Source organism: Hemitrygon akajei, chromosome 2, assembly GCF_048418815.1.
Source record: "Hemitrygon akajei chromosome 2, sHemAka1.3, whole genome shotgun sequence".
NCBI classification, from domain to species: Eukaryota; Metazoa; Chordata; class Chondrichthyes; order Myliobatiformes; family Dasyatidae; genus Hemitrygon; species Hemitrygon akajei.
Window position 1 is genome coordinate 104,374,499 of NC_133125.1, and position 18,135 is coordinate 104,392,633.

General features: G+C 39.2%; 1 protein-coding gene across 38 annotated transcripts in view; it reads right to left on the minus strand.

Moving 5' to 3' along the window:
- neb (nebulin) overlaps positions 1-18,135 on the minus strand; it is a 327,374-nt gene that overhangs the window by 223,423 nt on the left and 85,816 nt on the right. For all 38 annotated transcript variants that reach the window (XM_073026432.1, XM_073026423.1, XM_073026670.1 and 35 more), the window contains 9 exons: positions 17,222-17,326; positions 15,442-15,549; positions 14,210-14,521; positions 12,409-12,615; positions 10,378-10,482; positions 4,329-4,436; positions 2,481-2,792; positions 2,109-2,315; positions 1,916-2,020 (listed from right to left, as the gene is read on the minus strand). In XM_073026432.1, the coding sequence (XP_072882533.1) occupies positions 1,916-2,020; positions 2,109-2,315; positions 2,481-2,792; positions 4,329-4,436; positions 10,378-10,482; positions 12,409-12,615; positions 14,210-14,521; positions 15,442-15,549; positions 17,222-17,326 (1,569 nt within the window). The remainder of the gene's footprint in view (positions 1-1,915; positions 2,021-2,108; positions 2,316-2,480; positions 2,793-4,328; positions 4,437-10,377; positions 10,483-12,408; positions 12,616-14,209; positions 14,522-15,441; positions 15,550-17,221; positions 17,327-18,135) is intronic.

Consider the following 18,135-nt stretch of genomic DNA (forward strand, 5'->3'; position numbering starts at 1 on the left):
TCCCACTCTGATCTCTTTGTCTCTTGCCTGCAGCATGTTATAATGTCCAATGCAAGCTTAGGGAACAATACCTTTTCTGTCTGGATAATTAATTAATTAAGTAATTTATCTATCTATCTGTTAATCTATTTGTTAATTTATTTAGAGATACAGGGCGGAATAGGCCCACCTGGCCATTTGAACCAACCACCCAGTAATCCCCAACAAACCCAATTTAATCCCAACCTAATCACGGGACAATTTACAAAGACCATTTAACCTACTTGGTATGGTATTCTGTGGGAGGAAAGCAGAGGATCTGGAGAAAACCCACTCATCCCATGGTGAGGACATACAGACTCCTTAGAGAGGATGCCACGATCGAATTCTGAACTCCAACACTCCAAGCTGCAATCGCATCACGCTAACCATCACACTACCTTGGTACCCAATACATCGAAGGCTACTGAACTCAAGTGTTTAATTCAACAGTTTCACATAATTTGTTCTCACTGCTTGTATCAGAACCAATCAATTCTGCCAGAGGTCATTCATCCAGAATACTCTTGCTGTTAGCAGGGTGTGACCTGCTCTGTATTTACTGCCTTGCATTTTACATCTCTTACACTTCACTCTTAAGATTTTCTCTCTCCGATTGAACTTTTCTCATAGATTTTTAGTTTCCTTATTCATGGTACCACTCTCTGACTGCCGTCCATTAACCCAGGTTGCTTCATCAGCAACATATTCCTATAGCAACCTTGATCTCACCCTGTCAGAGCTATTGCCTTCGTCCTATCCATCCTTCCCTGCCTTGTCTGCAACATGAAACCAAATTGTTTTTCCCTCTTACCTCATCTGATGTAAGGTCTTTGACCTGAAACATTTTTCCCCTCTCTTTTTGCACTAATTTAATTATTCCTTATTGTAATTTATAGTTCTTATATTATGTATTGCAACGTACTGCATCCGCAAAGCAACAAACTTCACTACGTATACCAATGATGTTAAATTTGATTCTGATTCTGAACTCAGTTCTCTTTCCACACATGTGGAAAGGTGGACCAGTGGTCCACCAGTCCTTCCAGTTTGGGGGTTCAGCTCAGGGCTAACAACCCTGACTGGTAACACAACATTGTTACAGAAATGGTAATGAAGAATCCTTCTGCATCTGAGTGCGACAGTATTCCCGAGTCTCCACCTGGGACTTGCATGGCCATCAGAAGTGAAAACCAAGAGGAAGCTACTGGCATGATGAAGGAAGCCCCAAATACTGCCAAAGGTGGAAGATGTTTACTGCTGCCCAAAACTCTGTTGCTGTAACAGCCAGCTAGGAAGATGCGGAAATGATTCCAGCAACTTCCAGTTTTTTATGTCCGATCTGCAGCATCAGCAGATCTTCTGATTCCCCTTCTGGCATCTCCCTTTCAATATAACTTGCCGCATCACTTCATTTCACATTCTCTCAGAGTGTGAAGCAGTCTGCATTTCATTGCTACATTGCAATTTATACTCAAATACACTTAAGTTTTTCAGTTGAAACCAACAACTGTCTGATCCACATCTTTGGACTATTTTTACTGTGCACATGGTCTGCTTTTTATCAATTATGCTATTGTTTGCACGGTTGTAACTATATGCTGTAATTATGTGGTTTTGTGCAGGTCTTGTAGCTTTAGTTTTTGGTCTTTGGATTGGTGGATTTGGAGCTCCTTTCCGGGGAATGCGCTAAGATGGTAGCACGATATTAATACGCAGCAGCCTCTCCGGACTCTGGATTGGGGATTGCCAAACGTTATGTGGATTTTCTGGTGTAGTCTGTTTTGTCATATGCTTTTGTGATATCATTCTGGAGGAACGTTGTCTCATTTTTTAACTGCATTGCATTTGTGGTTTCTAAATGACAATAAACTGAATCTGAATCCATTTTACTTACCTGGCTCAGGTTGTACTGGTTCACTTTAGCTAAGGTAATCTCAGGTGTGTCTGGCATTACATGTATTTGAACCTTGTCCTTTTCCCAAGATTCCTTATACAAGTTCTATAAGATTAAAGATTGGTGATTAATTCTTTGTATTAGGTAACTTAATAAAACACTTTCAAAATTAATGTGTTGTAAGTCCTCATACCATATCCATGATTTTGGCATTTGCCTTCGCCAGTTCCATTGGCATAGACTGCATATCAATGGTATATTTGAATGTCTCTGGGTGCTGACGATACCTTTTCTCACACAGGATATTTGAAGCACGCTTGTTCTTTTCATTTTCCAGCGAGCCAATAGGGATCCAGCCCATGCCCTTCATAAGATCATTGTACTCTGACTTATAGAGGTTCTGAAATAACAAGCACAAGGATTAAATCATCATATACATACACACTGGCTATTTTCAAACAAAATAAAATTGGCACAGAAAGTAATTCTAATAGTAATCGTTTGGATAACAAACACCTTAACTGTGTTTTTGTTTAATGATCTTTTTTTTTAAAACTTTACTTACATCATTCTGAATATTCATCATATTTTTGGCCAGTACCAAGTTTATTGAGTCCGGAGGAGAAATGTAGTGATGGACTAGATGTCTGTAGTTACTGTTGCTGACCGCTGCTTGAGACTGCTTAGCAGCTGTGATGCTGACCATATCTAATGGTGTGTTGTACTTTGTCTTGAACTTTTCATAATCCTTCTTGTACTCACGGTCTGACTGTAGTTTAGCGACATGCATGAAGTGGACAAGCTTGGGATCATCCTGCAAACTACGGAAGCCAATGTGCTTTCCCCTCGATTTTTCGTAGGCTTGCTTGTATTTGTACTGCCGAATAGAAACAGGAAATGTATTAATGAGGGAGCCCTTATACCAAATTCAGTGCACTGTGTTTGACACAGTTAGTATTACAGTAAATGCATATCAGCATTAGCAGTGTTCTAGATTCACAAAGATAGGTAGAAGAGTAGGTTGTGAAGTGGCAAAGGAGGCTACAGTGGGATTACAGATAAGTTAAGAGACTGGGCAAAGATCAGGCAATGGAGTACAATAGTGGAAAGTAAAAAAAAAATCTGTTTGAGAAGGAAAACTGAAGTATTCAAACATTGACATACAGTAGAGATCAGATACAAAAATAATTGTGTTCAAATACATGAACCTCAAATGACCAATACGCATGTACAGTAAGCAATTAGGAAAGAAATTTGCTTATTGCCAGGGAAACTGGATACAAGAACTGGAAGGTGATGCTACATGTTTATGGGGTATTGGTGAGAACACTATTGTGCATTGCACTGGTTGTGATGTAAGTGGTTGTGAGTACATTGGAAGGATTTCAGGGAAGTTTACTCAAATGGCACTTGAAATTCTCAGGTTGTTTTAGAAGAGAAGACTGGACAAGCCAAGCTTACATCTACTAAAATTTAAAATATGAGAAAAAACTTGATTGAAACATTAAGATCCCTGGGGGGGGGGGGTTTCTTGACAGAATGCATGTAGAGAGGGTGTTTCCTCTTAGGAACTTGGGCCACTGTTGAAACATAGAGCAGAAATTTAGGGCAGAGATTAGGCAATTTTTTTTCCCCTGAGAGAGTTGTGAGTCTCTAGAACTCTTCCTCAAAAAGCAGTAGAAAGAGACTTCGACTATTTCTATCAGAGGTAGATAGATACCGAAAAACAAGAAGATGAAAGGTTACAACTTACGAATGGTGAGGTTACATTCAGATCAGCCATGACCTTATTAAATTGTAGAGGAAGCTTGGGGATCTGGGTGATCTATTCTTTCTGTCTGACTCAATAAAAGAAAAGCAGAATGATCTCGTCCCACATGAGACTCAGTTTGTTCATATGTGAGGTTAATCTTAGAGGATAAACTAAGAGTATTGAGTTCAAAAGTGTGCAAGTCACCTGGACACACTTGCTCAGTAAGCAATTGAACTCAGTTTGCATTACTAAGCAAGTTCCTGAATTGTTACATGCATCAGGAACTGGTAGCTACCACAGAATTTCCCTTTATTAAAATAAAACTTAATGGACAGAATATTGCCCAATATGATGGCAGCAAATGAAATTTGGAAAGCCTAAGGTTAAGTCTCCCTTTTTTTTTCTATTTTATTGCAATTCACTAACTGAATGTGCAAAGAGTCCTATGCAGATTCAATTCTATCACATTGAGAAATACAACAAAAAAATGGAAATTGAATCAAAAAGGTCCAGAAAATTCACATGCTATCTGCGGTACAGAAAGGAATATATTACAATTAAGCATTTTCATGTGTTTTCAACAGCCAAAGTGAAAATTGTGCCTCCCGAGTGTAAATATGTAATGAACAATGTCTGATTAGATTATTAATGAATATTTACATCACTAGCTATGTCCCTTGAAGTCTTTGCAGCCCTTATCGAAATGGCATCAGGCCTCAGGTTATAGCCCTTCTTCTTTGATTTCTCCCAGCCAGATCTGTATAATTTCTAAAACACGGAACAGAAAGATAAGCTTTTAACACCGTGTAGTTATTAACTACCTACTGAAATTGCATGACCCGTTTATTCCTGCACATTATTATGAGGGAGAACATGTTAAAAACAACAAGAGTAACATAAGTGGCATGCACCTAACTTTATTCAATGCAATGTCACACAATATTAATGCTATGGTCACTTTCTCTGTGAGTAGAGAGCTGTCTGCACTTGCTGAGTCTCCACACTTACCTGGACAGAGTTTCCAATGGCAACTCCCATCACCATGTCAACACCTGATTGGTGAGGTGCTCCTGTCATAAATAGCAAAGCCCCTGAACCTAGAGATGTCTTGACACCTGGTAATGCCTAGTTACAAGGCTTACTGATTATCAAAACAGTTAAGATCTTGGAACATTTGTAACGGACACTGATGTTAGATAGATAGATAGATAGATACTTTATTCATCCCCATGGGGAAATTCAACTTTTTTCCAATGTCCCATACACTTGTTGTAGCAAAACTAATTACATACAATACTTAACTCAGTAAAAAATATGATATGCATCTAAATCACTATCTCAAAAAGCATTAATAATAGCTTTTAAAAAGTTCTTAAGTCCTGGCGGTAGAATTGTAAAGCCTAATGGCATTGGGGAGTATTGACCTCTTCATCCTGTCTGAGGAGCATTGCATCGATAGTAACCTGTCGCTGAAACTGCTTCTCTGTCTCTGGATGGTGCTATGTAGAGGATGTTCAGAGTTATCCATAATTGACCGTAGCCTACTCAGCGCCCTTCGCTCAGCTACCGATGTTAAACTCTCCAGTACTTTGCCCATGACAGAGCCCGCCTTCCTTACCAGCTTATTAAGACGTGAGGCGTCCCTCTTCTTAATGCTTCCTCCCCAACACGCCACCACAAAGAAGAGGGCGCTCTCCACAACTGACCTATAGAACATCTTCAGCATCTCACTACAGACATTGAATGACGCCAACCTTCTAAGGAAGTACAGTCGACTCTGTGCCTTCCTGCACAAGGCATCTGTGTTGGCAGACCAGTCTAGCTTCTTGTCTAACTGTACTCCCAGATACTTGTAGGTCTTAACCTGCTCCACACATTCTCCATTAATGATCACTGGCTCCATATGAGGCCTAGATCTCCTAAAGTCCACCAGCATCTCCTTGGTCTTGGTGATATTGAGACGCAGGTAGTTTGAGTTGCACCATATCACAAAGTCCTGTATCAGTTTCCTATACTCCTCCTCCTGTCCATTCCTGACACACCCCACTATGGCCGTGTCATCAGCGAACTTCTGCACATGGCAGGACTCCGAGTTATGTTGATAAACAGTAAAAAATATATTGAAATATTTATTAAAAGACTGAAGCAGGAATAGTTGAAATGATTAGAGATTCAGAAACTGAGCTTATTTTTATTAAAGAAACAAACAATAAAATGATTTAAAGCAATTAAATACCTTGAAGTTACCTCAATTATTTTAAAAACGCAAAATTATCCCTCACAGGAATCCTTTATTAATGAAATAAATGGCGTTTTGCATCCTATATTAGCAATTCAGCAACCAACCTTTCCAGCAATAAAATAGAGAATATAGAACATAGCAGCACAGTACAGGCCCTTCGGCCCACAGTGCTGTGCCAATCCTATGGCTACTTCACGATCATTCGAACCCTTTCCTCCTACATATCATGCATACACTATCTAAGATTCTTAAATGCCCCTAATGTATGGGTCTCTACCACTGCCCCCTGGCAGGGCATTCCATTCGCCCACCACTGTCTGTGCAAAGAACTTACCTCTGACTTCCCCCTATACATTCCTCCAACTACCTTAAAATTATGACTCTTTGTATTACCCATTTCTTCCCTGAGAAAAAGTCTCTGGCTATCTACTCTACCTATGCCTCTTATTATCTTGTACATCTCTATCAGGTCATTCCTCATCCTCCTTTGCTCCAAAGAGAAAAGTCCTTGTTCGTCAAGCTATTGGAATAAGACATGCCCTCTAGTCCAGGCAGCTTCTTCTAAAGCTTCCACACCTTTCCTATAATGGAGCGACCAGAACTGAACACAATTCTCCAAGTGTGGTCTAACCACAGTTTTATAGAGCTGTAACATTATTTTATGGATATTGAATAATCAGGAAATCTTCAGGAATTTAGTACTGCATCCTTAGAGCTTAAGGTTAAGGAACCCTTAGGGAACAGTGATCACAATATGATTGAGTTCACTTTGAAATTTGAGAGGGAAAAATAAAATCCAATGTGTCTGTATTTCAGTGGAATAAAGGAAATTACAATGGCATGAGAGTGTAACTGGCTAAAGTTGACTGGGAAGGGACGTTTGCAGGAAAGACAGCAGAATGGCAATGGATGGAGTTTCTGTGAAAAATGAGGGAAGTGCAAGACAGATATATTCCAAATAAGAAGAAATTTTCAAAGGGAAGAAGGACACTACCGTGGCTGACAAGTGAAGTCAGAACCAAAGTAAAAGCAAGTAAGAGGGCATACAATGAAGCCAGAGCTAGTGGGAAGGTAGAGGATTGGGGAGATTTTAAAAACTTGCAGAAGGAAAGTAAGAAGGTAATTTGGAAGGAAAAGATGAATTATAAGAGGAAGCTGGCAACTAATATCAAAGAAGATACTAAAAGCTTTTCTAAGCATATAAGGAGTAAAAGAGAGTCGAGGGTAGATATAGGACAAATACAAAATGATGCTGGAGATATTGTAATGAGAGATCCAAAGATGGCAGAGGAACTGAATGCAGATTTTGCATCGGCCTTCACAGTGGAAGATGTCTGTAGTATACTGGACATTCAAGAGTGTCAGGGAAGTGAAGTTTGTGCAGTGAAATTTATGACTGAGAAGGTGCTCAGGAAGCTTAATGATCTGAGGGTGGATAAATCTCCTGGACCTGATGGAATGCACCCTTGGGTTCTGAATGAAGTAGCTGGAGAGATTGTGGAGGCATTGACGATAATCTTTCAAGAATCAATAGATTCTGACTTTGTACCAGATGACTGGAAAATTGCAAATGTTACTCTGCTATTTAGTGGGCTGAAGGGTCTGTATTGTGCTGTAGGTTTTTTTCTATTTAAGAAGGGTGGGAGGCAGCAGAAAGGAAACTATAGACTGTTAGCCTGACATCAGTGGTTGGGAAGTTGTTGGAATCGATTGTAAGGGATGAGATTGCAGAGTACCTGGAGGCACATGACAAGATAGGTCAAAGCCAGCATGGTTTCCTGAAAGCAAAATCCTGCCTGACAAACCTACTGTAATTCTTTGAGGAAATTACAAGCAGGGTAGACAAAGGAGATGTAGTAGATGTGGTGTACTTGGATTTTCAGAAGGCCTTTGACAAGGTGCCGCACATGAGGCTGCTTAGCAAGATAAGAGCCCATGGAATTACAGGGAAGTTACTAGTGTGGTTGGAGTATTGGCTGATTGGCAGAAAACAGAGTGGGAATAAAGGGATCCTATTCTGGCTGGCTGCCGGTTACCAGTGGAGTTCCACAGGGGTCGGTGTTGGGACTGCTGCTTATTACGATGTATGTCAATGATTTGGACTACAGTATTAATGGATTTGTGGCTAAATTTGTCAATGATATAGAGTTAGGTGGAGGAGTGGGTTTGTTGAGGAAACAGAGAGCCTGTAGAGAGACTTAGATAGTTTAGGGGAATGGGCAAAGAAGTGGCACATGAGATACAATGTTGCAAAGTGTATGGTCATACACTTTGGTAGAAGAAATAAATGAGCAGACTATTATTTAGATGGGGAGAGAATTCAAAATGCAGAGATGCAAAGGGACTTGGGTCCCTTGTGCAAGATACCCTAAAGGTTAACCTCCACGTTGAGTCCGTTGTGAAGAAGGTGAATGCAATGCTGGCATTCATTTCTAGAGGTATAGAATATAAGAGCAGGGATGTGATGTTGTGGCTCTATAAGGCACTCATGAGACCACACTTGCAGTATTGTGTGCAGTTTTGGGCTCCTTATTTTAGAAAGAATATACTGACATTGGAGAGGGTTCAGAGAAGATTCACGAGAATGATTCCAGGAATGAAAGAGTAACCGTATGAGGAACATCTGGCAGCTCTTGTGCTGTATTCCCTGGAGTTCAGGAGAATGAGGGTGGATCTCATTGAAACATTCCAAATGTTAAAAGGCCTGAACAGATTAGATATGGCAAAGTTATTTCTCATGGTAGGGGATTCTAGGACAAGAGGGCATGACTTCAGGATTGAAAGGCGTCCTTTTAGAACTGAGATGCGGAGAAATTACTTTAGTCAGAGGGTGGTAAACCTGTGGAATTTGTTGCCCCGAGCAGTTGTGGAGGCCAAGTCATTGGGTGTATTTTAGGCAGAGATAGATAGGTTCTTAATTAGTCAGGGCATCAAAGGGTATGGGGAGAAGGCAGGGGAGTGGGGATGACTGGAAGAATTGGATCAGCCCATGATTGAATGGTGGAGCAGACTCGATGGGCCTATTGGCCTACTTTTGCTCCTATATCTTATGGTCTTATCTTCAGAACAACTCTAGCAACTGACTAGAGTCTGAGTGATTGCAATGGGAATCTCTCTGAGAGTTTTGGGATTTCCATATTTATATGAGCAGTCCTCAGAAATGAATTAGATATTAGTCTGGACCTTATTGCAAAAATGGGTGTGCTCGACCAGTGGACCAGCACTAATTTCAAGATTACACCCTCTTGGTCTTGATATTCCCCATGAGAGAAAATAATTTCTCCACTTCTAACCCCTTTTTCATTTATCGCCCAAAGGGAAGATGAACCACATTGACACGGATTTTGGTAAGGCCTTTGACAAGGTCCCTCCTTGGAAGGTTGATTCAGCAGGTTAGGTCCAAAGGAAAGTTTGCAAATTGGATCCAAAATTCCCTTGGTAATAAGAAACAGAGGGTGACATTGAGAGATTATTTTAGTGGTTGGAAGCTGGTGATCAATGGTACTGTATATCACAGGGACTGGTGTGGGGTTTTTGCTGTTCACTATATACATTAACGAGTTAACTGTGAATATAGGGGGCATGGCTTTTCAGATGACATACAAATACATTGTCTTGTGATTGTGAGGGAGATTATCTTAGGATACAGAAAGACATTGATCAGGTGGTAAACTGGGCAGAGCATTGACAGATGGAATTTAATCCTGATACGTATGAGCTGATGAATTGTAGTGGAGTGGCATTGTAGTTAGTCAATTAAGACCAGGCCATACATTGTGTAAAGAAGATCCAATGGAAGTATCAAGAAACATAGAGAGCTTAAGTCAAGTCCTTAAGATGGCAGTACAGACAGATAGAATACGGAAGAAAACATATGGAAAGCTTGCCTTCATTTGCCAGGAGATCGAATCTAAGAACAAAGTCATGTTTGTGTACTTTATAAGATATTAGCTAAGCCACAGCCAGAATATTGTGCACAGTTCTGGCTACCACACCATAGGAAGGATGTGATTGCACTGGAGAGGATGCAGAGAAGATCCTCAGGAAATTGCCTGAGATTAAATGTTTCAGTAATGAGGAGACACTGAATAGGGTGTGTTTATTTTTATTGGAACAGAGGAGTCTTGGTGAGACCTAATAAAGTTATAGAAAATTGTGAGAGGTATAGATAAAGGAGATAATTTTAAAAATTCTCTACAGTAGAGGTGACTAGGATAGATACACTCAAGATGAAGAGTAAGATATGTATATAGAACATCAGGACATCTATACCACAACTTTCTTGACACTGCATCATATGTTTCTGCTTCTACTACTCTTAAATTCCTATTATTTTAACATATTATTATTTTATTATTTTTTACAGGGTTATTATGGGTCTCACCAAACCCTCAAGACTGGACAAGTAGCAGGATAAACCAACAATGAGAAACATCAGGTATTTTCACGTTCAACACAATGACTTGCCTCACTCATGTTCAACTGGTTGATTTTGGACTGCACAATTTCTGGTGAATCTGGCATTATATGGATCTTGGTCTTGTCTTTATTCCAAGCTTCTGTGTACAGTTTCTGTTAAAAAGAATAGGCTCATGAGATGAAAAGGAAAAGCAGTAATGGATGTGTCTGATGAGGGACTAACAGAACTCGACTAGAAGTTGTCTCTCTCTTGGTGAACAAAATATTCCACGGAATGGTGAGCAGTACACTCTCAGGTTCATGGGAAACTTCGTAAAGTGGTTAAGGCTTTACTAAGAGATCCAGAAATTGAGTTTGAATCCCAGTAGCAGTGGGGTTTAAAATTATTTAAGGAACAAAAGGTCAGATATGACCACTACCCCCCTTGATTATTGCAGTAACCAGAATAGATCTTTTAGAGAAGGAAATCTATCATTCCAATCTTATCTGACTGATAAACAGGGGTCACAAATAGCTTTGCTTTCTTGGATGCATATCAGACTTTTATAATGAACTAGCTGTTTCAGTCAAGGAGAATATCAGGATAAACAAAAAACAATGGCTTTGTCAGCAACAAAAGGATCCAGGAAGTGAGCTTTTTATAAATGTGGTAGACCATGATTCCAATAGCAATATTAGTTTTCTGGATCTCAACGGGCAGGCAGATAGGATTTGTACAGATCCTAGGCCCTCTTTTCAAAAGCAGGGAATTTTTTACATCTTGCAGTAGCTAGCAAAACAACAGCACTTTCAAAGTTCAAAGTAAATTTATTAACAAAGTGTATCGCCTGAGATTTATTTTCTATAATATAATATAATATAATATAATAATATAATAACAGAATCAATGAAAGACAGCCCAACCTGCAAATTCAGTTAGAGTGCAGAAATCAACAAGCTGATAATAATAAACAAATAAGCAATAAATATAGAGAATGTGAGATGAAGAGTCCATGAATGTGAGACTATAGGCTGTGGAAACATTTCAATGTTGGGGCAAGTGATGTTGAGTGAAATTATCTGCTTCAGTTCAACAGCCTGATGGTTGAGGAGTAACACTTGTTCCTGAACCTGGTGGTGTGAGTCCTGAAGCTTCTGTACCTTCTTCCTGATGGCAACAGCAAGAAGAGAGCATGGCTTAAGTGGTGGGGGTCTCTGACGATGGATGCTACTTTCCTGCACCAGTGCTTCATATAGATGTGTTCAATGGTGGAGAAGGCTTTACCCATTTATTCGAGGAGACTAGTCATGCCCTAGGCTATTACGTTCATAGAACTGTGTAGGAATACACTTGGAATCATCAGAACTCAATGCACTATACAGTGGCACCAGTCCATTGCTACTGAAGTTTTGGAGACAAAGCTTTGAAAATATGATATGGCACTGGCCATCATTGAAACCCTATATCCATTGACAATACGGTGTTCACTACAAACTGACAAACAGCAAAGGCTTTTTACTCACAAACAGCAGAGGAAACAAAATTTCTGACAGAAATCAGTGCATTATCTCCCAACCAAAACAGAGTAATATCTTTATATAAATGCAGTGAGATAGGATGGGTACTTAAAAATATGTTTGGTAATCTCTGGCACCTTCATCAATGTAGTCATCAGGCATGATTGACAGGACTCAATTATCATCACTTTTATGTTGAGTAATGTTGCTACTCCAGAAAGAAGACTGCCCTTCTTCCAATTCTACCACACCCTCCCCTATTTCTCCTCACAATAATGAGAGGCCCAACGGTAAAGACATTTTCAGAGCATCATGAAGCTAGGCAGACCACCATTCACTTTGTCCTGTAAGTACAAATGAAATATTTATGGTGATTAATCAGCCAGTATTATTTCTGGTGATTTCTATTTGTGTATTCATGTTGGAATCATGTGCAGAGTAAGAACAGTGTGTGGCTGGGCTATGGTGTGCCTGAGGACTGTTTCACCCTAAGTAGTGAGTTCGGCTGAAAACTAAGGACTGAGGTGCATTTATTTAAAAAGAGCTTAAATGCCATTCTCAGGACAATACTGCGACAATTACCTTATCCAACATCAGTGCATTATTCTTGGCCAAGACCATCTCAAGAGAATCAGGAATGCTTGTGAATTCTAATGTGTCAGGATGTTGACGGTAGTTCTTCTCACTTGCTAACTGAGTTGCTTTCTTTGCCTTCTCCACGTCTAAAGAGCCAACAGGGATCCAGCCAACTCCTTTAAACCAGTTATTATAATCCATTTTATAATTGTTCTGCAAGGAGACATCAAAATGCATTAAGTAGTAAAGTCCCACAAATTCTAATATTTTTACTTGCCTTTTGAAATAATCATGTCATAAAAATTGTGCTAAAAGCAAAATCAAGAAATGAACATAAAATTAAAAATAATACCGAAGAACTGATGAATTTACTATTACAATTTATAGAGGTGAGTTTAAAGACATCATTATACCAGGATAAGGGTTGAATTGCTTAGAATGGGATTGAGAAGAAAATTCTTCAATCATAGAGTTCTACTGTATGGAAACAGGTCCCTTTCCCAACAAAACATATTGGGCTCCTTTCTCTCCAGCCCTTTATCTTTCCCACCCACCTAGCTTCAACTATCACTTTATAGCCATCCTCCTTCCCCTCCCCTCACCTTTTTATTCTGGCACCTTTCCCCTTCCTTCGCAGTCCTGAAGAAGGGTCTCAGCTTGAAATGTTGACTTTTTATTAATTTCTGTAGATGTTACCTGACCTGCTGAATTCCTCCAGCATTTTGTGTGTGTTGCTTCAGTTACTTGTTTAGTCCATTCTGATGGCAAATTTGTGACATCTACCACCAGGACAGACAAAGGCTGCAAGTGCATAGGAACACCATCACCTGTTGGTTCTCCTCCAAGTCGGGAACCACCCTGGTTTGGAAAAATATTGCCAGACCTTCATCATCACTAGGTCTATATCCTGGAACTCTTTCGCCAACAGTTGTGTCCTCGCCAAAAGGACTGCAGTGGTTTAAGAGGGCAGCTCACCGCCAGCTTCTCAGTGGGTATTAGAGATGGGTGACGGAGGCTAGCCTTGCAAGCAGATCCAGCTCCAAAACAAAAATCAGTACATCAAAAAAATAGGTTTGCAACTTCATCTGATGCTCAAGTCACCCATTAAAAGCAACAGAAGAGTAGATTACAAACTGCATGCAATGCTTAGAATATGTTCTGCCCAGAGCCACAAGGAACACCAAGAAGATGATGCCACACACTGAAGACCTGTCATTCTGGTAAGAACTGAAAGGCTCCTGAGCTCCATAAAGCAAGAAATCATAATTCTAAAGCTAACTGCTGCACTGAATAAGGAACAAAAGAACATATATTTTGGTTATTGGTAGTAATAAAAGAAGTGTGAGTCTTAGAATAAACTTCATCATCTGGCCTTACAAATCAAGCCAGATTTGGCCTATGATAGGATTACTTAATGTCTGTTGATATTGAATACATCTACATAATTTGGTATATTCAATTATGTTTAATTCTACATATATAAAATTTGCCTTTACTTATAATTTTCTATTTTTGTCTCATATTTCTATGACTATGTTCATATATCTTTATGATTTATGCAAAGCACTTTGAGCCTGCATCCTAATGCATGAAAGATGTTAAATAAATAATCAATCAATCAAAATCAGAAAGTACTGGAAATACTTAGTGGCTTGGGACAGCATCCATGGAAAAAAATCAGTTAATATTTCAGGCCAATATCATCTCATCAGACAAATGCCAGATTTGCTTCACCCATCACAGGTCCTGTATGAATCTGCTGAGTATTTCCAACAAATCATAATTTTCATTGAAAGTTTTCACTTACATCACTCTGTATGTCCATCATGTTCTTGGACAGGACCACATTCATAGCGTCAGGCAGGTATGTGTAGTGGTGGATCAGATGCTTGTAGTTAGCATTGCTGGCTATTCCCTGGGATTTCTTGGCCACAGTAATATTCATCATGTCCAACGGAGTGTGATATTTGGTCTTGCTTTTCTCATAGTCTTTTTTATATTCACGGTCAGACTGAATCTTGGCCACACGCATGGAATGGACCAGCTTAGGGTCATCTTGAAGGCTGCGGAACCCAACATGTTTACCTCTTTCCTTTTCAAAGGCTGCTTTGTACCGATACTGTAACGGTAATACAAGAGAAAATTAACACATTTATTCGCTTCTATTAATTGAAAACAGAAGTTCCATTGTTGTGCTTAATGTTAATTTAAATAACCTCTGCAAACTATGCTTCATATCTTCAATAATTTTTTTGCAAAAATAACGATTTATGTTCTGTGTGCCAGAATATATGAATATTTCATGTGAAGCCTTTAGATTGTTTTCTACTCTCTCGTTCCTGTTATTATTTGAAATATATTCTCTCTTGTAACCATTTTTCTAAACAATGGATATAATTTGTCTACTTAGAACATAGAATCACCCAGGTTTGTCAATGAAAATTGTGTTTCCTTGCCATTTTCATATTGAAACCTCTACACACTCAAAACAAAATCTGCATCTGTTAGCAAGCGGCACAAAGTGCTGGAGGAACTCAGCAGGTCAGACAGCATCTATGGAGGGAAATACAAAGTCGACATTTACTCTTTTCCATAGATGCTGTCCTGCCTGAAGAGCAAATGCTGAGTTCCTCCAGCATTTTGCAGGTGTTGCTTTGGATTTCCAGCACCTGCAGAATCTTTTACATTTATGATCTGTTAGCAGCCGCCTCCCTGTTCAATATTTCCATTTTACTTGCACTCTTTCAATTCATGATTGAATGTTCTGCAAACAAGGAAGTAGTGCCCTTTATACCAATCAGAGGTAATTTCCCACCACTAATCTCTGCAGAGTATAACTCCTCAAAAAATATACTATATATTTAGATTACTTCCCAGAGTCCTACTTCCCAGGTTCCTTTCCATGGAAGTTAACTGAGTCTAATTCCAAGAGTTCATCTCTGAATCAGCCTCTGGAAATCCACTGAAAGGACACTGGCTGGTTCTCAAAATGCTTGTGACTTGAATAATAGCTAAGTGCCATAAGATGATTTTACTTACTTCACTTGCAATGTTTCTTGAAGCTTTGGCTGCAACAATTGGAATGGCATCCACCCGCAAATCAGGACCTTTAGCAATAATCTCATTCCAGGCTTTCTTGTACAGTTGCTTGAAAAGGAAACATTAATAACTTTAGAACGCACAGAACCCAATGTTAGTAGTTTAGTGGACATAATGGATTGTCAGATAAATAAACTCAATGATATTCAAAAAGCACCTCAGCCATACTATGTCTGAAATGACAACATTTCCAAGAGATGTTATAAGGACTGTTTAAGAATTGGTCAATTATAATTTTAAACATTGAGAATTTACAAAATTTCAGTACTTATACAAAGACCAGGTTAAATCAGAATACACCTTAATGGGCTGAAATCCATAAGACCATAAGACATTGGAGTAGATTTAGGTCATTCGGTTCAGTGACTCTGCTCCACCATTCAATTATGGCTGATTTATTATCCATCTCAACCCCATTCTCCTGCCTTCTCCCCACAACCTTTGATACCCTGACTAATCAAGAACCTAACAACCCTAATGGCTTAGTCTCCACAGCTGACTTTGACAGTGAATTCCACAGATCGACCACCTAAAGAAATTCCTTCTCATCTCTGTTCTAATGGGGTGTCCTTATAATCTAAGGCTGTACCCTCAGATCCAAACCTCCCTTACTGCTGGAAACATCCTCTCCACGTTCTCTGTGTCTCGGCCTTTCAATATTCAATTGGTTTCAATGAGAGCACCGCCTCATTCTTCTAAACTCTAGTAAGTACAGCCTCAGAGTCATCAAACACTCTGCATACATTAACCTTTTCATTTCCAGCATCATTCTTGTGAACCTCCTCTGGACCCTCTCCAATGCCATCACATCCTTTAAGGGGCCCAAAACTACTCACTATATTCCTAGTGTGGTCTGACCAATGCCTTATAAAGCCTCAGCATCACATCCTTGCTTTTATATTCTAGTTCTCCAGTGAGGCATTTGCCTGCCTTACTACTATCACTACCTGCAAGTTCACCTTTAAGGAATCCCTTGCTAAGATTCCCTAGTCCCTTTACACCTCTGATTTCTGAATTCACTCCCCATTTAGAAAACAGTGTACTCCATTATTCCTTCTGCCGAAGTGCATGACAATACACATCCCTTTCCTGTATTCCATGTAAGGAGAAGAAAAGGAATTTTTGCCTTCACAGCATAGTAATCTATTACTATTAAAATACCTTTACTCATCAAAGTGGCGATAACATTATTCCAGTTACCTGGTTAGTTCTAGGTACTGTAAATGCTAAAATGTGCATTTTTATTATTCACAACTTTGTTATAGCCCTACTCATCCAAATGTATTTGTCTCAGTCTTTGACTGCTATGGACTAAGGTGATAGTTATATTTTTGAACCAACTTGATATTTACAATAAAAAGGAGTAAAATTTTATAAAATAATGAACATTTAAATTATAAATTGCATGATGATAAAGATCTTCTAATTATGTGGTAAATTTTGTCCTTATATTTCTAGTCATCAGCTTGAAAAATTTTCTTCACTTCGTGATACATATTTATCTGCTTTTGGTTGCTTCTATCATGTTAGCAGTAGATTTAAGTTGCCATGGCAATGGCAGCCCCCTCATGCCAAATGCTGCCTTTTTTGCCTTACAGGTATAATTACTGCAAGTTCATTGTGAAACGATATGAAACGGATCTGCTTAAACATTAACTAATTGCAGATTCATGTGAACTACTTCAGTGTGGTCCTTACCATACTAAATCTGGGTACTTACATCACTTAAGTTCTGAGCATTGACTTTTGCCTGTAGGACTGGGGGATACAGAGGGTCAAGGGTATACTTGTGTTTTATCTTTTCACCAGCTTTTTTGTAGTTTAGCTGAAAGGAAAGAGGGAAAATCATTAGCATATGGACCAAACTGTTAATCACTCAGTACCAAAAAAGGATGGTATGCTTTCTGAAAAACAGCCACATTAGTGTAATAACTTAATGATCAACCAGGATTAGTGATTTAGGAATTCCTTATTTGTCAATTTGCCATCATGATTTTAAACACAGTTTAAAGAAAGTTTCCATTGATCTTTGGTAAAAAGTATCCACTTGGTGGCTACTTTATTAGATACCACCAGTACCACTAAGTGCATGTTCATGGTTTTCTGCTGCTGTAGTCAATCCACTTCAAGGCTCTTCTGCATACCACAATTATAAAGTGTGGTTATTTGAGTTACTGTCACTTCCCTGCCATCTTGAATCAACCTGACCATTCTCCTCTGACCTCTCTCATTAACAAGGTGTTTTCACCCAGAGCACTGCCACTCACTGAACGCTTTATTGTTTCTCGCACCACTCTCCGTAAACTCCAGAGACTGCTGTGCATGAAAATCCCAGGAGATCAGCAGTTTCTGAGATATTCAAACCACCCCTTCTAGCACCAACAATCGTTCCACGGTCAAAGTCACTTAGATCATATTTCTTCCTCATTTTGATGTTTGGTCTGAACAACTGAACCATTTCCATGTCTGCATGCTTTTATGCATTGAGTCGCCACTAGAGGCAGGTGTACAGGTGGCCTCTAAGTGTAGTTTGTGTTTAATAATCAACAGCTATTTTGAGTGTATACGTTACAGGATAATAAAGGGGTTTTTCCACAGAATAACAAAATCTTAAATAATGAAACTAAATTTTTA